Below are 20,548 nucleotides of genomic sequence, written 5' to 3'. Positions count from 1 at the left end.
ATCAGAGCCAGAAAAATACAGATGGATTCTGAATTCCGTTAAATATTATAATGCTAATGTTTAACACACAAATTCGTTCTGCACATGTTTTAAGAACGAGACATTATGTCTCTTTTTAAAAGAAAGAAACTTTTGACCAGCAAGACCAAATATCAATATCTACTCCAAATTATACATTAATTAATCTTACTCTGTATCAATTACCTTTTAACTGATGACAAAGTTGGTTTACATAATTCATCACGGTCTTGAAAAGGAAGACTTACGGAGGAATGTTGTCAAAGTTTTTTGAAATTGACTTAGAATTCTGGTTCATACTTGGACTTTCAAGATGGAGAACTGGTTTTTCTGCCAGTTCAACTTTCACATGCAGAACAGGAATAAACATACTTGTTCAATCTGGTAAATACACGAATGACCACATTGCATGTTTAGGTGGAGTAAAGAATGTATCCAAGAATGTCTCCTCCCTTTGACCCCATAGGGGTCCCCTCCCATTAATCCTCAAGTGGATAAAAAGGCAGCGAAAGCTCAGTTCAGTATCTCAGTCCATTCTCTGCTCTCCAAGGCACAGAGACCAACTCACCAGACCTCACCATGGAAGTGTTCAGATCCAGCAGCATCAGGAGCTCATCTGGTGGCTACGGCATGGGAGGTGGTTCAGCCCGCAAGTCCTTGTCTGTGTATGGGGGCGCTGGAGGAAGTGGAGTCAGAACCTCAGTTGCCTCCCGTTCCTTCAGCTCAGGAGGTGGTGCTGCTGGCTTTGGGTATGGCATGAGCAGTGGAGGCATGGACCTCCATGTTGGAACCAACGAGAAGGCCACCATGCAGAACCTGAACGACCGTCTGGCCACTTACCTGAACAAGGTGCGCAGTCTGGAGAAGGCCAATGCTGAGCTGGAGCTGAAGATTCGCCAGTTCATGGACAGCAGGATTTCTCCCTCTGCAAGAGACTACTCTGCTTTCTACTTCACCATCTCTGACCTGCAGGGAAAGGTACGTGTGTGACTATGAAACTCTTGAATTTAACAAGGCTGAGACCTCCAGAGACAATGTTTGACAACTTGTACCCAACACAGATCCAAGATGCCACCAGGCTCAACGGTGGAATCTATCTGTCCATTGACAACGCCAAACTTGCTGCAGATGACTTCAGGACCAAGTGAGAAACCTACTTCTCAGAATGATCCTCTGTTCAAACTATTTGAGGGTCAAAAATGTGTTTCTGTCATGAAGGTATGAGAATGAGCTCGCCATGCGCCAGTCGGTGGAAGCAGATATCGCTGGTCTGAAGAGAGTGTTGGATGAGCTGACCATGGCCAGATCAGACCTGGAGATGCAGATTGAAGGCTTAAGGGAGGAGCTGATCTACCTCAAGAAGAACCACGAGGAGGTTTGTTTCCTTCACATTTATTAGTCAGTATATGGATGTTTGTTTCTCACTAACATGCTTTTACAGGATATGGCGAACCTTAGGCTGGCAGTGGGTGGACAGGTCAGCGTGGAGGTCGATGCAAAACCAGCTGTTGACCTGAGCGCTGTTATGCTGTCGATCCGTGAGCAGTATGAGGGTGTCGCTGCAAAGAACGCACGAGACCTGGAGGCATGGTTCCAGGCTAAGGTATGATCTCTTTTTCCAGCGTGTTAACTTTAACAAACAAAACTCACATTTTTCATCCTGTAGTCAGAAGAACTGAACAAGCAAGTGGCTGTCAGCACAGAAACCCTCCAGACCTCCAGGTCAGAGATATCCGAGGTCCGTCGTACACTGCAGAGCTTGGAAATCGAGCTCCAGTCTCAACTCAGCATGGTAATAATGAACGCTTGATTTACTCTGCAGGTTTATGTAGAGTCAACTCATTTCTTTGACTTGTTATCTTCTTCAGAAAGCGGCTCTGGAAGGAACTCTCGCAGAAACTGAGGCACGGTACTCCATGATACTCCAAGGCCTCCAGATGCAGGTGATCAGTCTGGAAGAACAGCTTTCAGGTCTGCGTGCCGACATTGAGCACCAGAGCCAAGAGTACAAAATGTTGCTTGACATCAAGACTCGTCTGGAGCTGGAAATTGCAGAATACAGGAGACTGCTGGACGGAGATGCGAAGTAAGAGAAGAACGCCAATGCTGGCACAACTGTCATTTTTACATGAGCTTTTTGAATAGCCACGCTTTTCTCAATTCCAGATCCACCTCTAGCACCAGCTCCAGAGTGGTCATCATCACTGAGCAGATTGTTGATGGCAAGGTGGTTACCTCTTCTTCTGCCAGAAGCTAAACTATCTCACAGCAACCACTGAGGAATGGCTGAGATCTGAGACTTTTGAATCCAAGAGCTCCATCTCAAAAAATAACTGGATTGAATAAAAGTTTCTAAACATACACATTGCTCTGTCATTTATTGGCTTGAATAAATCATTTTCATATTTAAAAAAAACAAAATCAACTATTTGTTGTCAACGCTCCAAGAGTGGAGCTTCCACTGAAAATGTTTGCACTGGAAATAGTATCTCAATAAAGATCCAAACAGATTTTCAATAAAGCACCATCTTTGAACTGTGCAACTGACCTGCTCAGTCATTTAAACAAGGGATCGTACCACTGACTAAACAATAGTGAAAAGTGGAACACAGACCAGGGAGAGATGAAGGCTTTGATATGCAAATTTTAAAATTTAGACAAGGTGGATGATTGACAAATCAACAAATGGCATCACAAGAAGGTGCAACATCCTCACAAATAAGAGATATTATAAATTCCACTGCATCTCAATGTTGCTCAGTCGTACGCCACAGCCCCATGCACACCTTTGCAAGTCATCTCACCATCAATGCCATGATAGCCTTCACAGGCATAATTAAACGGGGAGTTATTTGAACGTTCAACACACATTAAGTTTATTTATAATTAGAAACAACACAACTAGTTAGTTAACAGCGCTTTAAAGATACTTCATGCAGATAATGGATGATCTAATGATACCTGCTACGTAATGTGACTTAAATAAAAAATAACCTGTTTTGAAAACTATACCATGCATGACAGGCACGTATACAGGTCTGACACGTTCCATTTTGTCTTTTTTTCTTTGTTTATGTCCTGCAGCAAGGGTTACCATAAACAAGTACTTATTGTATTGCTATGAACTATTAACTCACTTGTTTATTTTTACCTTTATAAAGAATCCCTCAATGTTTTAAGATAAAAGTTTTTGCGTATTGTCTCAAAATCAAACATAAATTTGTGTTTATTGGCATAAAATCTTGAACAGTTTACCAAACAGAAACTGGAACACTGTACACAGTATCTTGTCAGTGTCATTCTTCGTATCTGAATAGAAACATGCCAATATAATGCTTAAATATGAGACACCTGCAACAGTAGTAATCATCTGATGTATTCATTTTTGCATTGCTGTGAAGATTCATTTAGATGTTATGATCTATATATATATCTGATATATAAATCACATTATTGAAAGACACAGTGGCACTGTTCATAAAACTTTATTTACATAAAACATCCAAACAACAAAAAGGAACAAACAAACCACCTAACCCAAACTATGAAATAAAAAACGAATGGTTTAGCTGGCCATCTCTGTCATCATGGTTTTCTGTCCTGCAATGAATTGGTTAGACATGGGTTTTTCACAGAGTAATTCAATGTTGTAGGACTTGTCTTTCATGGAAGTCCCCAAAGTTCTCCCTCAGAACCAGGGTCCACAATTTCCTTATTGTTGGAAGGTCAGACTGGAAGAAAAATATGTATTGGAAGAACTCAATGTTTGTTTGAACAAAAACAAAAAAAACCGAGGTTAATATTTTCATTTGTACATACTGCTGTGAAGTTGCATGGTGCCGCAAGGCATACCAAAAAAAAACGATAAAAAAGATAAATTGGAAACAATTTAAATGATAAACGTGTTAAGTAGAACCCGAATTTCAAATATTTAAAACCATATCTCACCATCAGCATGAAGACTCCACAGTCTTTTGTTGTGGAGTGTGCTATATAAAGGAAATACTTTGGATGTGATCTTACTGCAAAGATAACAGATGAGTTTGTTAGCATTGTATGAAAAGGCCCATTGGATTTTTAGAACTGAACACACACCAAACAGTATTAATACTGAATACATTTTTCCGTTATACAACATGTTTTAAAGATACACACATCCATGCAACATGCAACCATGACAGCTCACCACAATACGGACAATGGACGTGAGGTTCTGGTCTGCAGCCCACATCTGTGTATCGTATAGTCTGTCAAACATAAAAATGGTTAGACTTTTAATATGCTACATATAAGGAACTAACTAAAGAAATACTGTACACACCTCCATGGATGATTGCCTTTCTGAAGTGGCTTTGTATGTGCTGTTCGGTTTCGTCCATCCGTGCTGGTTGGAATTTGGTGACCTATCAAAAAAGGGCAGTGATAGAACAAGCAACACTTGTTGCATTTCTCAATGGTCATTTGGCTGTTCTCCATCTGGATTGAGATGTGTAACTGAAGGAATTTAAAGATAGTAAACACAGACAACGTTTCGAATTAGGAAAATTAAAAAAACAAACAACAGTAAGTAAGTAATTAGTATTTGTAGAGCGCTTTTCTAGACCAGGGTCACACGCAGTGAAGTAATAATAATAATTACTAACTTTTCGTCTATGCCTATTTGGTGTGTGTGTATATATATATACATATATATATATATATATATACAGTATAAACTGTATATATATTGCTTGAACCTCAATTGCTTTACAAATAAAAATAACTCACTTACTTACTAATTAATAAACAAAAACAATGTTGTAAGCCTACATTTGGCTGAGGTTATACATCTAAAAAAACAAGTTAACAGAAGCATTGCTAAAACTATGTGAAAAAGTTATGACATGAATTGCCAGTAAACATTTAAAGTAGCGTAAAAATTGCCATTTAACTACATGAAAACTCTGACATGAAATGACAGTAAACCTTTTAAAAAGCGTAGAACTTGTCATTTAACTACGTGAAAACGTTATGACATGAAATAACAGTAAAAATGTAAAATAAATTTTAAAATTGTCATTTGTTTATTTTACCGTGTTGTCCACCATGGTTGTCACAGTTTTAATTATTTTTGTGTCTTGTACAAATTCCTCCATCTTCGTCTTCGATAAGTCTTTCACGAAATAAAAAAAGGCGTAGTTAGTCTGAGGCTACTTCCGGAATTGTCCACGCCCCCAACGCTCGTCTAAACCCACATCCTGTCTGAATCGACGTCGGTCTGAATCCTCTGCCGCTGCAGCTGGATATACTTGAAAATATCACCTGCTGACGAGATAATTGCTCACGTTATAAGGTAGACCTCCCAGTCGGGAATTATACCAGACGGTTATTTAGATTAGAAGTAGAAATAGATTTGATTCGATTAGAAAGACTTTATTATTCCTTTTAGAAAAATTAGATTTCTAGTAACGTGTAATCTATTGTGTAAATTCACGTAGATAGCCAACAAAAATGTACTTAATATCTATTTTAAACCTGCTATAAAAGAAATACATCATGGTTCAATATTTTGGGAAGTTCATATCACGTTTTTCAAAGACATCATCTGTACATTTTTACATAACATAACAGGAACATGAATAAAAATGTATTACATGAATAGTGGCAAACATTATGTTGATTCTTACATTTACGCAAGAACTACACATAGTTAGGAGCATATGTCGATTTTGTTAGTAGCGACGAAAAGATCAGAGCCAGAAAAATACAGATGGATTCTGAATTCTGTTAAATATTATAATGCTAATGTTTAACACACAAATTCGTTATGCACTTGTTTTAAGAACGAGACTTAATGTCTTTTTTTAAAAGAAATAAACATTTTGACCAGCAAGACCAAATATCAATATCTACTCCAAATTATACATTATTGAATCTTACTCTGTATCCAGTACCTTGTAACTGACGACAAAGTTGGTTTTCATAATTTATCACGGTCTTGAAAAGGAAGACTTACGGAGGAATGTTGTCTAAGTTTTTTGAAATTGACTTAGAATTCTGGTTCATACTTGGACTTTCGAGATGGAGAACTGGTTTTTCTGCCAATTCAACTTTCACATGCAGAACAGGACTAAACATACTTGGTCAACCTGGTAAATACGCGAATGACCACATTGCATGTTTAGGTGGAGTAAAGAATGTATCCAAGAATGTCTCCTCCCTTTGACCCCACAGGGGTCCCCTCCCATTAATCCTCAAGTGGATAAAAGGCAGCGAAAGCTCAGGTCAGTATCTCAGTCCATTCTCTGCTCTCAAAGGTACAAAGACGAACCAGACCTCACCATGGAAGTTTTCAGATCCAGCAGCATCAGGAGCTCATCTGGTGGCTACGGCATGGGAGGTGGTTCAGCCCGCAAGTCCTTGTCTGTGTATGGTGGCGCTGGAGGCAGTGGAGTCAGAACCTCAGTTGCCTCCCGTTCCTTCAGCTCAGGAGGTGGTGCTGCTGGCTTTGGGTATGGCATGAGCAGTGGAGGCATGGACCTCCATGTTGGAACCAACGAGAAGGCCACCATGCAGAACCTGAACGACCGTCTGGCCACTTACCTGAACAAGGTGCGCAGTCTGGAGAAGGCCAATGCTGAGCTGGAGCTGAAGATTCGCCAGTTCATGGACAGCAGGATTTCTCCCTCTGCAAGAGACTACTCTGCTTTCTACTTCACCATCTCTGATCTGCAGGGAAAGGTACGTGTGTGACTATGAAACTCTTGAATTTAACAAGGCTGAGACCTCCAGAGACAATGTTTGACAACTTGTACCCAACACAGATCCAGGGTGCCACCAGGCTCAACGGTGGAATCTATCTGTCCATTGACAACGCCAAACTTGCTGCAGATGACTTCAGGACAAAGTGAGAAACCTAGTTCGAAGAACGATCCTCTGTTCAAACAATTTGAGGGTCAAAATATTCATGTGTTTCTGTCATGCAGGTATGAGAATGAGCTCGCCATGCGCCAGTCGGTGGAAGCAGATATCGCTGGTCTGAAGAGAGTGTTGGATGAGCTGACTATGGCCAGATCAGACCTGGAGATGCAGATTGAAGGCTTAAGGGAGGAGCTGATGTACCTCAAGAAGAACCACGAGGAGGTTTGTTTCCGTCACATTTATTAGTCAGTATATGGATGTTTGTTTCTCACTAACATGCTTTTACAGGATATGGCGAACCTTAGGTTGGCAGTGGGTGGACAGGTCAGCGTGGAGGTCGATGCAAAACCAGCTGTTGACCTGAGCGCTGTTATGCTGTCGATCCGTGAGCAGTATGAGGGTGTCGCTGCAAAGAACGCACGAGACCTGGAGGCATGGTTCCAGGCTAAGGTATGATCTCTTTTTCCAGCGTGTTAACTTTAACAAACAAAACTCACATTTTTCATCCTGTAGTCAGAAGAACTGAACAAGCAAGTGGCTGTCAGCACAGAAACCCTCCAGACCTCCAGGTCAGAGATATCCGAGGTCCGTCGTACACTGCAGAGCTTGGAAATCGAGCTCCAGTCTCAACTCAGCATGGTAATAATGAACGCTTGATTTACTCTGCAGGTTTATGTGGAGTCAACTCATTTCTTTGACTTGTTATCTTCTTTAGAAAGCGGCTCTGGAAGGAACTCTCGCAGAAACTGAGGCACGGTACTGCATGAAACTCCAAGGCCTCCAGATGCAGGTGACCAGTCTGGAAGAACAGCTTTCAGGTCTGCGTGCCGACATTGAGCACCAGAGCCAAGAGTACAAAATGCTGCTTGACATCAAGACTCGTCTGGAGCTGGAAATTGCAGAATACAGGAGACTGCTGGACGGAGATGCGAAGTAAGAGAAGAACGCCAATGCTGGCACAACTGTCATTTTTACATGAGCTTTTTGAATAGCCACGCTTTTCTCAATTCCAGATCCACCTCTAGCACCAGCTCCAGAGTTGTCATCATCACTGAGCAGATTGTTGATGGCAAGGTGGTTACCTCTTCTTCTGCCAGAAGCTAAACTATCTCACAGCAACCACTGAGGAATGGCTGAGATCTGAGACTTTTGAATCCAAGAGCTCCATCTCAAAAAATAACTGGATTGAATAAAAGTTTCTAAACATACACATTGTTCTGTCATTTATTGGCTTGATTAAATCATCTTCATATTTAAAAAAAAACAACATCAACTATTTGTGGTCAACGCTCCAAGAGTGGAGCTTCCACTGAAAATGTTTGCACTGGAAATAGTATCTCAATAAAGATCCAAACAGATTTTCAATAAAGAACCATCTTTTAATCAAAGGTATATGCTTATAAAACTGGTAAAATGTGTTTAAGAGGTAAGTAAATATGTTTTATTTTCTTCTGCTAGTAGGGGTAGTTGTGAAAGGTTCAGGTGAAGCTCTGGTTCTTTAAAGGAGATGCCAGATGCCCTTAATCATCCTAACATCTCTATCAGACGATATTCCATGTTATCAGATTCATAACAGATGAACCGCTGCAGCTAGAGAGGTTCAAGATTAACCGGCCCGTGATAAGAGAGCTAACTTCTGGCGTGAAGGACAAAGGCTCAGCTACTTCAGGAGAGAACATGCAATATCAAATTAAATTTACCATGGTGTTGCACCTGTAGAACATCCACCGTATCCCAGATGAAAACTGTATGATTTATTGAAAAGAAACACAAAAGAAACACGTTAGCCACAGAGAGCGTACATTTTAGAGTCCAAAATGTCTCCATCAGAGGTGACAACATGGAGAGAGTTGACAACTATAAGTACCTCGGTGTGTGGCTGGATAGTAAACTGGACTGGTCCTGCAACATAGACCATGTATATAAGAAAGACCAGAGTAGACTGTACCTTGTGAGGAAGCTCCGATCATTTAACATCTGCAGGAAACTCCTCTGCATGTTCTACCAGTCTGTGGTGGCCAGTGTCCTGTTCTATGATGTGGTCGGAATGTAAGTAATTACGTAAGTAATTTATATTTCTAGAGCGTTTTCCGGACCACGTTCACAAAACGCTTAAACAATCAAAACAATACTCAATAAAATATATACTTAAAAGGTCAAGATAACACCGAGAACCAAGAGGAGTGTCAACAGGTTGGACAGGCTGATCAGGAGGGCTGGCTCTGTGGTTGACATGAAGCTGGAATCACTGGTGACAGTTTCAGAGAGGATATCTCTGGACAATCTACTGTCCATCATGGATGATGAAAGTCATCCTCTGAACACCGTCATTAGTGAAAAGAGAAGCAGATGGAGTGCACAAATGCTCCTCCCCAGATGCAACACCAATAGACTCAGGGACTCATTCTTTCCTCGTGCTATTAGACTGTATAATTCTGAGATTGGTGGCAGGAGCCGAGAGAAGGGATGATGAAATTCTATGTTTGTAACTTTTTGGGTCTTTGTGTTATTTCCTTTGATCTATGATCTTTTTATTTGCGTTTTGTTCTTGTTCTTGTCGTTTGAAACCTGCTGACGAGACAATCGCTCACGTTATAAGGTAGATCTCCCAGTTGGGAATTATACCAGATGGTTATTTAAATTATTTGTTATTTTAGCCAATATTCATTGATTTTTATTCTTGAACATAAGTAGAAATAGATTTGTTTTGATTAGAAAGACTTTATTATTCTTTTTTGAAATAATAGATTTCTAGTAACGTGTAATCTATTGTGTTGATTTACGTAGATAGCCAAAAACATGTACTTAATATAGATTTTAATTTTTTTTTTTTTAAAAAAGCAGCTAAATGTGGACAAAACTGAAACTCTGGTTATTGCTCCTGATGATAAGGTTCCAGGGTTGAGTCAGTACTTGGGTGACTTAGGTCAGTCTGTCAAACTGAGCCTGAGAAACCTGGGTGTTGTATTTGATAAAGACATGACTCTTGTTCAACACTGCAGAAAACTGACTAGAAACTGTTTCCTTCAACTGAGAAAAATATCTAAATTAAGGAAAATGTAGTCACAACATGATCTGGAGCTAGTAATCCATGTGTTTGTGTCTTCTCGCCTGGACAATTGCAACAGTTTTTTTTCATGTCTTAACAAGAAGGAGCTGTCTCGCCTGCAGTTGATTCAGAACTCTGCAGCGAGAATTCTGACCCGCTCTAGTAGAAGAACTCAAATTTCTCCGATCCTTAATACTCTTCACTGGCTTCCAGTTTCTTTCAGGATCAACTTTAAAATTCTGGTTCTTACTTTCAGAGCTATTCATGGTCAGACTACTCCTTACATCACTGATCTGATCCAGCCTTACACCCCAGCTCGGGCTCTGAGGTCTGTGGATCAGAATCTACTGATGGTTCCTGAACACGGTTCAGGACCAGAGGAGAGAAATCCTTCCAGGCTTTTGGTCCTAAGCTTTGGAACGATCTTCCTCTCTTTTTGCGTTTGATGGATCTACTGACTCCTTTAAGAAACATCTTAAGACCTTTTAATTTGTGCAGGCTTTTCCTTGATTTTCTGGAACTCCTGTGTTGTTCTCAGTGTTATCTTTTAATTTTTTATCATCTGATCTCTCTCATCTCATTTTAAACCTGCTATTTGTCTACAAACATAAAATAAATGCATCATGGTTAAATATTTTGGGACGTTCATATCACTTTTTTCAAAGACATCTGCACATTTTCACATAACATAACAGCAACATGAATAAAAATGTATTACATGAATAGTGGCAAACATCATGTGGATTCTTACATTTACGCAAGAACTACACATAGTTAGGAGCATGTGTAGATTTTGTAAGTAGCGACGAAAAGATCAGAGCCAGAAAAATACAGATGGATTCTGAATTCCGTTAAATATTATAATGCTAATGTTTAACACACAAATTCGTTCTGCACATGTTTTAAGAACGAGACATTATGTCTCTTTTTAAAAGAAAGAAACTTTTGACCAGCAATACCAAATATCAATATCTACTCCAAATTATACATTAATTAATCTTACTCTGTATCAAGTACCTTGTAACTGATGACAAAGTTGGTTTACATAATTTATCACGGTCTTGAAAAGGAAGACTTACGGAGGAATGTTGTCAAAGTTTTTTGAAATTGACTTAGAATTCTGGTTCATTCTTGGACTTTCAAGATGGAGAACTGTTTTTTCTGCCAGTTCAACTTTCACATACAGAACAGGAATAAACATACTTGTCAATCTGGTAAATACACGAATGACCACATTGCATGTTTAGGTGGAGTAAAGAATGTATCCAAGAATGTCTCCTCCCTTTGACCCCATAGGGGTCCCCTCCCATTAATCCTCAAGTGGATAAAAAGGCAGCGAAAGCTCAGTTCAGTATCTCAGTCCATTCTCTGCTCTCCAAGGCACAGAGACCAACTCACCAGACCTCACCATGGAAGTGTTCAGATCCAGCAGCATCAGGAGCTCATCTGGTGGCTACGGCATGGGAGGTGGTTCAGCCCGCAAGTCCTTGTCTGTGTATGGGGGCGCTGGAGGAAGTGGAGTCAGAACCTCAGTTGCCTCCCGTTCCTTCAGCTCAGGAGGTGGTGCTGCTGGCTTTGGGTATGGCATGAGCAGTGGAGGCATGGACCTCCATGTTGGAACCAACGAGAAGGCCACCATGCAGAACCTGAACGACCGTCTGGCTACTTACCTGAACAAGGTGCGCAGTCTGGAGAAGGCCAATGCTGAGCTGGAGCTGAAGATTCGCCAGTTCATGGACAGCAGGATTTCTCCCTCTGCAAGAGACTACTCTGCTTTCTACTTCACCATCTCTGACCTGCAGGGAAAGGTACGTGTGTGACTATGAAACTCTTGAATTGAACAAGGCTGAGACCTCCAGAGACAATGTTTGACAACTTGTACCCAACACAGATCCAGGGTGCCACCAGGCTCAACGGTGGAATCTATCTGTCCATTGACAATGCCAAACTTGCTGCAGATGACTTCAGGACCAAGTGAGAAACCTACTTCTCAGAATGATCCTCTGTTCAAACTATTTGAGGGTCAAAAATGTGTTTCTGTCATGCAGGTATGAGAATGAGCTCGCCATGCGCCAGTCGGTGGAAGCAGATATCGCTGGTCTGAAGAGAGTGTTGGATGAGCTGACCATGGCCAGATCAGACCTGGAGATGCAGATTGAAGGCTTAAGGGAGGAGCTGATCTACCTCAAGAAGAACCACGAGGAGGTTTGTTTCCTTCACATTTATTAGTCAGTATATGGATGTTTGTTTCTCACTAACATGCTTTTACAGGATATGGCGAACCTTAGGTTGGCAGTGGGTGGACAGGTCAGCGTGGAGGTCGATGCAAAACCAGCTGTTGACCTGAGCGCTGTTATGCTGTCGATCCGTGAGCAGTATGAGGGTGTCGCTGCAAAGAACGCACGAGACCTGGAGGCATGGTTCCAGGCTAAGGTATGATCTCTTTTTCCAGCGTGTTAACTTTAACAAACAAAACTCACATTTTTCATCCTGTAGTCAGAAGAACTGAACAAGCAAGTGGCTGTCAGCACAGAAACCCTCCAGACCTCCAGGTCAGAGATATCCGAGGTCCGTCGTACACTGCAGAGCTTGGAAATCGAGCTCCAGTCTCAACTCAGCATGGTAATAATGAACGCTTGATTTACTCTGCAGGTTTATGTGGAGTCAACTCATTTCTTTGACTTGTTATCTTCTTTAGAAAGCGGCTCTGGAAGGAACTCTCGCAGAAACTGAGGCACGGTACTGCATGAAACTCCAAGGCCTCCAGATGCAGGTGACCAGTCTGGAAGAACAGCTTTCAGGTCTGCGTGCCGACATTGAGCACCAGAGCCAAGAGTACAAAATGCTGCTTGACATCAAGACTCGTCTGGAGCTGGAAATTGCAGAATACAGGAGACTGCTGGACGGAGATGCGAAGTAAGAGAAGAACGCCAATGCTGGCACAACTGTCATTTTTACATGAGCTTTTTGAATAGCCACGCTTTTCTCAATTCCAGATCCACCTCTAGCACCAGCTCCAGAGTGGTCATCATCACTGAGCAGATTGTTGATGGCAAGGTGGTTACCTCTTCTTCTGCCAGAAGCTAAACTATCTCACAGCAACCACTGAGGAATGGCTGAGATCTGAGACTTTTGAATCCAAGAGCTCCATCTCAAAAAATAACTGGATTGAATAAAAGTTTCTAAACATACACATTGTTCTGTCATTTATTGGCTTGATTAAATCATCTTCATATTTAAAAAAAAACAACATCAACTATTTGTGGTCAACGCTCCAAGAGTGGAGCTTCCACTGAAAATGTTTGCACTGGAAATAGTATCTCAATAAAGATCCAAACAGATTTTCAATAAAGAACCATCTTTTAATCAAAGGTATATGCTTATAAAACTGGTAAAATGTGTTTAAGAGGTAAGTAAATATGTTTTATTTTCTTCTGCTAGTAGGGGTAGTTGTGAAAGGTTCAGGTGAAGCTCTGGTTCTTTAAAGGAGATGCCAGATGCCCTTAATCATCCTAACATCTCTATCAGACGATATTCCATGTTATCAGATTCATAACAGATGAACCGCTGCAGCTAGAGAGGTTCAAGATTAACCGGCCCGTGATAAGAGAGCTAACTTCTGGCGTGAAGGACAAAGGCTCAGCTACTTCAGGAGAGAACATGCAATATCAAATTAAATTTACCATGGTGTTGCACCTGTAGAACATCCACCGTATCCCAGATGAAAACTGTATGATTTATTGAAAAGAAACACAAAAGAAACACGTTAGCCACAGAGAGCGTACATTTTAGAGTCCAAAATGTCTCCATCAGAGGTGACAACATGGAGAGAGTTGACAACTATAAGTACCTCGGTGTGTGGCTGGATAGTAAACTGGACTGGTCCTGCAACATAGACCATGTATATAAGAAAGACCAGAGTAGACTGTACCTTGTGAGGAAGCTCCGATCATTTAACATCTGCAGGAAACTCCTCTGCATGTTCTACCAGTCTGTGGTGGCCAGTGTCCTGTTCTATGATGTGGTCGGAATGTAAGTAATTACGTAAGTAATTTATATTTCTAGAGCGTTTTCCGGACCACGTTCACAAAGCGCTTAAACAATCAAAACAATACTCAATAAAATATATACTTAAAAGGTCAAGATAACACCGAGAACCAAGAGGAGTGTCAACAGGTTGGACAGGCTGATCAGGAGGGCTGGCTCTGTGGTTGACATGAAGCTGGAATCACTGGTGACAGTTTCAGAGAGGATATCTCTGGACAATCTACTGTCCATCATGGATGATGAAAGTCATCCTCTGAACACCGTCATTAGTGAAAAGAGAAGCAGATGGAGTGCACAAATGCTCCTCCCCAGATGCAACACCAATAGACTCAGGGACTCATTCTTTCCTCGTGCTATTAGACTGTATAATTCTGAGATTGGTGGCAGGAGCCGAGAGAAGGGATGATGAAATTCTATGTTTGTAACTTTTTGGGTCTTTGTGTTATTTCCTTTGATCTATGATCTTTTTATTTGCATTTTGTTCTTGTTCTTGTCGTTTGAAACCTGCTGACGAGACAATCACTCACGTTATAAGGTAGATCTCCCAGTTGGGAATTATACCAGACGGTTATTTAAATTATTTGTTATTTTAGCCAATATTCATTGATTTTTATTCTTGAACATAAGTAGAAATAGATTTGTTTTGATTAGAAAGACTTTATTATTCCTTTTGGAAAAAATTGATTTCTAGTAATGTGTAATCTATTGTGTTGATTTACGTAGATAGCCAAAAACATGTACTTAATATAGATTTTAAACCTGATATTTGTCTACAAATATAAAAGAAATGCATCATGGTTAAATATTTTGGGACGTTCATATCACGTTTTTCAAAGGCATCTGCACATTTTCGCATAACATAACAGCAACATGAATAAAACGCGTTACATGAATAGTGGCAGCATTCTTCTCTTTTCAGTCAGTATACCTGAATCAAATGTACGTGTAAATACCTAAGTCTGCCTGCTTGACTGGTTTGTCTTAAAAGAGGAAAAAGTGCCAGTAATGAATCTTCGATTATCTTGTGGTATGACAGCTCTTCAAACTGATAGTGACTACTATTCCTATAGATGTAATTCCTTATAAAACCAGAGTTGACCATCTTGCCTCTACTTGTACCAAGTTTGAACACATGAAGACATCTAGATCAGAAGCTTCAGGTCATAACATTTAACTGTTGTTTTCATTTGATTCTTATATTTGTAATCATTTAGTTCAATAATTCCTTCATTGAAAGATTTAATTTGTTGCTCAATTCCAGATCCACCTCTAGCACAAGCTCCAGAGTGGTCATCATCACTGAGCAGATTGTTGATGGCAAGGTCGTGTCCTCTTCTTCTGCCAGAAGCTAAACTATCTCACAGCAACCACTGAGGAATGGCTGAGATCTGAGACTTTTGAATCCAAGAGCTCCATCTCAAAAAATAACTGGATTGAATAAAAGTTTCTAAACTTACACATTGTTCTATCATTTATTGGCTTAAATAAATCATTTTCACATTAAAAAAAAGCAGCTAAATGTGGACAAAACTGAAACTCTGGTTATTGCTCCTGATGATAAGGTTCCAGAGTTGAGTCAGTACTTGGGTGACTTAGGTCAGTCTGTCAAACTGAGCCTGAGAAACCTGGGTGTTGTATTTGATAAAGACATGACTCTTGTTCAACACTGCAGAAAACTGACTAGAAACTGTTTCCTTCAACTGAGAAAAATATCTAAATTAAGGAAAATGTAGTCACAACATGATCTGGAGCTAGTAATCCATGTGTTTGTGTCTTCTCGCCTGGACAATTGCAACAGTTTTTTTTCATGTCTTAACAAGAAGGAGCTGTCTCGCCTGCAGTTGATACAGAACTCTGCAGCGAGAATTCTGACCCGCTCTAGTAGAAGAACTCAAATTTCTCCGATCCTTAATACTCTTCACTGGCTTCCAGTTTCTTTCAGGATCAACTTTAAAATTCTGGTTCTTACTTTCAGAGCTATTCATGGTCAGACTACTCCTTACATCACTGATCTGATCCAGCCTTAAACCCCAGCTCGGGCTCTGAGGTCTGTGGATCAGAATCTACTGATGGTTCCTGAACACGGTTCAGGACCAGAGGAGAGAAATCCTTCCAGGCTTTTGGTCCTAAGCTTTGGAACGATCTTCCTCTCTCTTTGCGCTTGATGATTCTACTGACTCCTTTAAGAAACTTCTTAAGACCTTTTAATTTGTGCAGGCTTTTCCTTGATTTTCTGGAACTCCTGTGTTGTTCTCAGTGTTATCTTTTTATTTTTTATCATCTGATCTCTCTCATCTCATTTTAAACCTGCTATTTGTCTACAAACATAAAAGAAATGCATCATGGTTCAATATTTTGGGACGTTCATATCACTTTTTTCAAAGACATCTGCACATTCTTACATAACATAACAGCAACATGAATACAAATGTATTACATGAATAGTGGCAAACATCATGTGGATTCTTACATTTACGCAAGAACGACACATAGTTAGGAGCATATGTAGATTTTGTTAGTAGCGACGAAAAGATCAGAGCCAGAAAAATACAGATGGATTCTGAATTCCGTTAAATATTATAATGCTAATGTTTAACACACAAATTCGTTCTGCACATGTTTTAAGAACGAGACATTATGTCTCTTTTTAAAAGAAAGAAACTTTTAACCAGCAAGACCAAATATCAATATCTACTCCAAATTATACATTAATTAATCTTACTCTGTATCAATTACCTTTTAACTGATGACAAAGTTGGTTTACATAATTCATCACGGTCTTGAAAAGGAAGACTTACGGAGGAATGTTGTCAAAGTTTTTTGAAATTGACTTAGAATTCTGGTTCATACTTGGACTTTCAAGATGGAGAACTGGTTTTTCTGCCAGTTCAACTTTCACATGCAGAACAGGAATAAACATACTTGTTCAATCTGGTAAATACACGAATGACCACATTGCATGTTTAGGTGGAGTAAAGAATGTATCCAAGAATGTCTCCTCCCTTTGACCCCACAGGGGTCCCCTCCCATTAATCCTCAAGTGGATAAAAGGGCAGCGAAAGCTCAGTTCAGTATCTCAGTCCATTCTCTGCTCTCCAAGGCACAGAGACCAACTCACCAGACCTCACCATGGAAGTGTTCAGATCCAGCAGCATCAGGAGCTCATCTGGTGGCTACGGCATGGGAGGTGGTTCAGCCCGCAAGTCCTTGTCTGTGTATGGGGGCGCTGGAGGCAGTGGAGTCAGAACCTCAGTTGCCTCCCGTTCCTTCAGCTCAGGAGGTGGTGCTGCTGGCTTTGGGTATGGCATGAGCAGTGGAGGCATGGACCTCCATGTTGGAACCAACGAGAAGGCCACCATGCAGAACCTGAACGACCGTCTGGCCACTTACCTGGACAAGGTGCGCAGTCTGGAGAAGGCCAATGCTGAGCTGGAGCTGAAGATTCGCCAGTTCATGGACAGCAGGATTTCTCCCTCTGCAAGAGACTACTCTGCTTTCTACTTCACCATCTCTGACCTGCAGGGAAAGGTACGTGTGTGACTATGAAACTCTTGAATTGAACAAGGCTGAGACCTCCAGAGACAATGTTTGACAACTTGTACCCAACACAGATCCAAGATGCCACCAGGCTCAACGGTGGAATCTATCTGTCCATTGACAACGCCAAACTTGCTGCAGATGACTTCAGGACCAAGTGAGAAACCTACTTCTCAGAATGATCCTCTGTTCAAACTATTTGAGGGTCAAAAATGTGTTTCTGTCATGAAGGTATGAGAATGAGCTCGCCATGCGCCAGTCGGTGGAAGCAGATATCGCTGGTCTGAAGAGAGTGTTGGATGAGCTGACCATGGCCAGATCAGACCTGGAGATGCAGATTGAAGGCTTAAGGGAGGAGCTGATCTACCTCAAGAAGAACCACGAGGAGGTTTGTTTCCTTCACATTTATTAGTCAGTATATGGATGTTTGTTTCTCACTAACATGCTTTTACAGGATATGGCGAACCTTAGGTTGGCAGTGGGTGGACAGGTCAGCGTGGAGGTCGATGCAAAACCAGCTGTTGACCTGAGCGCTGTTATGCTGTCGATCCGTGAGCAGTATGAGGGTGTCGCTGCAAAGAACGCACGAGACCTGGAGGCATGGTTCCAGGCTAAGGTATGATCTCTTTTTCCAGCGTGTTAACTTTAACAAACAAAACTCACATTTTTCATCCTGTAGTCAGAAGAACTGAACAAGCAAGTGGCTGTCAGCACAGAAACCCTCCAGACCTCCAGGTCAGAGATATCCGAGGTCCGTCGTACACTGCAGAGCTTGGAAATCGAGCTCCAGTCTCAACTCAGCATGGTAATAATGAACGCTTGATTTACTCTGCAGGTTTATGTAGAGTCAACTCATTTCTTTGACTTGTTATCTTCTTCAGAAAGCGGCTCTGGAAGGAACTCTCGCAGAAACTGAGGCACGGTACTCCATGATACTCCAAGGCCTCCAGATGCAGGTGATCAGTCTGGAAGAACAGCTTTCAGGTCTGCGTGCCGACATTGAGCAACAGAGCCAAGAGTACAAAATGTTGCTTGACATCAAGACTCGTCTGGAGCTGGAAATTGCAGAATACAGGAGACTGCTGGACGGAGATGCGAAGTAAGAGAAGAACGCCAATGCTGGCACAACTGTCATTTTTACATGAGCTTTTTGAATAGCCACGCTTTTCTCAATTCCAGATCCACCTCTAGCACCAGCTCCAGAGTGGTCATCATCACTGAGCAGATTGTTGATGGCAAGGTGGTTACCTCTTCTTCTGCCAGAAGCTAAACTATCTCACAGCAACCACTGAGGAATGGCTGAGATCTGAGACTTTTGAATCCAAGAGCTCCATCTCAAAAAATAACTGGATTGAATAAAAGTTTCTAAACATACACATTGCTCTGTCATTTATTGGCTTGAATAAATCATTTTCATATTTAAAAAAAACAAAATCAACTATTTGTTGTCAACGCTCCAAGAGTGGAGCTTCCACTGAAAATGTTTGCACTGGAAATAGTATCTCAATAAAGATCCAAACAGATTTTCAATAAAGCACCATCTTTGAACTGTGCAACTGACCTGCTCAGTCATTTAAACAAGGGATCGTACCACTGACTAAACAATAGTGAAAAGTGGAACACAGACCAGGGAGAGATGAAGGCTTTGATATGCAAATTTTAAAATTTAGACAAGGTGGATGATTGACAAATCAACAAATGGCATCACAAGAAGGTGCAACATCCTCACAAATAAGAGATATTATAAATTCCACTGCATCTCAATGTTGCTCAGTCGTACGCCACAGCCCCATGCACACCTTTGCAAGTCATCTCACCATCAATGCCATGATAGCCTTCATAGGCATAATTAAACGGGGAGTTATTTGAACGTTCAACACACATTAAGTTTATTTATAATTAGAAACAACACAACTAGTTAGTTAACAGCACTTTAAAGATACTTCATGCAGATAATGGATGATCTAATGATACCTGCAACGTAATGTGACTTAAATAAAAAATAACCTGTTTTGAAAACTATACCATGCATGACAGGCACGTATACAGGTCTGACACGTTCCATTTTGTCTTTTTTTCTTTGTTTATGTCCTGCAGCAAGGGTTACCATAAACAAGTACTTATTGTATTGCTATGTACTATTAACTCACTTGTTTATTTTTACCTTTATAAAGAATCCCTCAATGTTTTAAGATAAAAGTTTTTGCGTATTGTCTCAAAATCAAACATAAATTTGTGTTTATTGGCATAAAATCTTGAACAGTTTACCAAACAGAAACTGGAACACTGTACACAGTATCTTGTCAGTGTCATTCTTCGTATCTGAATAGAAACATGCCAATATAATGCTTAAATATGAGACACCTGCAACAGTAGTAATCATCTGATGTATTCATTTTTGCATTGCTGTGAAGATTCATTTAGATGTTATGATCTATATATATATCTGATATATAAATCACATTATTGAAAGACACAGTGGCACTGTTCATAAAACTTTATTTACATAAAACATCCAAACAACCAAAAGGAACAAACAAACCACCTAACCCAAACTATGAAATAAAAAACGAATGGTTTAGCTGGCCATCTCTGTCATCATGGTTTTCTGTCCTGCAATGAATTGGTTAGACATGGGTTCTTCACAGAGTAATTCAATGTTGTAGGACTTGTCTTTCATGGAAGTCCCCAAAGTTCTCCCTCAGAACCAGGGTCCACAATTTCCTTATTGTTGGAAGGTCAGACTGGAAGAAAAATATGTATTGGAAGAACTCAATGTTTGTTTGAACAAAAACAAAAAAAACCGAGGTTAATATTTTCATTTGTACATACTGCTGTGAAGTTGCATGGTGCCGCAAGGCATACCAAAAAAAAACGATAAAAAAGATAAATTGGAAACAATTTAAATGATAAACGTGTTAAGTAGAACCCGAATTTCAAATATTTAAAACCATATCTCACCATCAGCATGAAGACTCCACAGTCTTTTGTTGTGGA

General features: G+C 40.5%; 3 protein-coding genes and 1 pseudogene across 4 annotated transcripts; all 4 read left to right on the top strand.

Moving 5' to 3' along the window:
• The first annotated feature begins 539 nt into the window (after positions 1-539).
• Positions 540-2,330, top strand: LOC148089278 (keratin, type I cytoskeletal 13-like). The gene is made up of 7 exons (XM_087805050.1): positions 540-996; positions 1,080-1,162; positions 1,237-1,393; positions 1,460-1,621; positions 1,685-1,810; positions 1,887-2,104; positions 2,185-2,330. The coding sequence occupies exons 1-7, from the start codon at positions 598-600 to the stop codon at positions 2,273-2,275; spliced, it is 1,236 nt and encodes a 411-aa protein (XP_087661176.1). The 5' UTR covers positions 540-597; the 3' UTR covers positions 2,276-2,330.
• Positions 2,331-6,332: 4,002 nt separating this feature from the next.
• Positions 6,333-8,022, top strand: LOC148089277 (keratin, type I cytoskeletal 13-like; annotated as a pseudogene). The gene is made up of 6 exons (XR_015710558.1): positions 6,333-6,738; positions 6,822-6,904; positions 6,984-7,140; positions 7,207-7,368; positions 7,432-7,557; positions 7,634-8,022. The product of XR_015710558.1 is annotated as a keratin, type I cytoskeletal 13-like (transcript).
• Positions 8,023-11,318: 3,296 nt separating this feature from the next.
• LOC148089276 (keratin, type I cytoskeletal 13-like) lies at positions 11,319-12,889 on the top strand. Its single transcript, XM_087805122.1, has 6 exons — positions 11,319-11,775; positions 11,859-11,941; positions 12,016-12,172; positions 12,239-12,400; positions 12,464-12,589; positions 12,666-12,889. Exons 1-6 carry the CDS (start codon positions 11,377-11,379, stop codon positions 12,885-12,887), a joined length of 1,149 nt encoding a protein of 382 aa, XP_087661248.1. The 5' UTR covers positions 11,319-11,376; the 3' UTR covers positions 12,888-12,889.
• Positions 12,890-17,084: 4,195 nt separating this feature from the next.
• LOC148089275 (keratin, type I cytoskeletal 13-like) lies at positions 17,085-18,855 on the top strand. The gene is made up of 7 exons (XM_087805064.1): positions 17,085-17,542; positions 17,626-17,708; positions 17,783-17,939; positions 18,006-18,167; positions 18,231-18,356; positions 18,433-18,650; positions 18,731-18,855. Exons 1-7 carry the CDS (start codon positions 17,144-17,146, stop codon positions 18,819-18,821), a joined length of 1,236 nt encoding a protein of 411 aa, XP_087661190.1. The 5' UTR covers positions 17,085-17,143; the 3' UTR covers positions 18,822-18,855.
• Positions 18,856-20,548: the final 1,693 nt, after the last annotated feature.

Source organism: Callionymus lyra, chromosome 1, assembly GCF_982586985.1.
Source record: "Callionymus lyra chromosome 1, fCalLyr1.hap1.1, whole genome shotgun sequence".
NCBI lineage: Eukaryota > Metazoa > Chordata > Actinopteri > Syngnathiformes > Callionymidae > Callionymus > Callionymus lyra.
Note: the sequence above shows the minus strand (reverse complement) of the source record. Positions and strands in the feature narration are given on the sequence as shown.

What these genes read in the sequence shown, in the direction of transcription:
- LOC148089278 (XM_087805050.1), top strand. Translation starts at nt 598, where the DNA reads ATGGAAGTGTTCAGATCCAGCAGCATCAGGAGCTCATCTGGTGGCTAC. An exon ending in TCTCTGACCTGCAGGGAAAG is followed by an intron (nt 997 to 1,079) that starts GTACGTGTGTGA and finishes TACCCAACACAG; the next exon opens with ATCCAAGATGCCACCAGGCT. An exon ending in GCAGATGACTTCAGGACCAA is followed by an intron (nt 1,163 to 1,236) that starts GTGAGAAACCTA and finishes TCTGTCATGAAG; the next exon opens with GTATGAGAATGAGCTCGCCA.
- LOC148089276 (XM_087805122.1), top strand. Translation starts at nt 11,377, where the DNA reads ATGGAAGTGTTCAGATCCAGCAGCATCAGGAGCTCATCTGGTGGCTAC. An exon ending in TCTCTGACCTGCAGGGAAAG is followed by an intron (nt 11,776 to 11,858) that starts GTACGTGTGTGA and finishes TACCCAACACAG; the next exon opens with ATCCAGGGTGCCACCAGGCT. An exon ending in GCAGATGACTTCAGGACCAA is followed by an intron (nt 11,942 to 12,015) that starts GTGAGAAACCTA and finishes TCTGTCATGCAG; the next exon opens with GTATGAGAATGAGCTCGCCA.
- LOC148089275 (XM_087805064.1), top strand. Translation starts at nt 17,144, where the DNA reads ATGGAAGTGTTCAGATCCAGCAGCATCAGGAGCTCATCTGGTGGCTAC. An exon ending in TCAAGAAGAACCACGAGGAG is followed by an intron (nt 17,940 to 18,005) that starts GTTTGTTTCCTT and finishes ATGCTTTTACAG; the next exon opens with GATATGGCGAACCTTAGGTT. An exon ending in AGGCATGGTTCCAGGCTAAG is followed by an intron (nt 18,168 to 18,230) that starts GTATGATCTCTT and finishes TTCATCCTGTAG; the next exon opens with TCAGAAGAACTGAACAAGCA.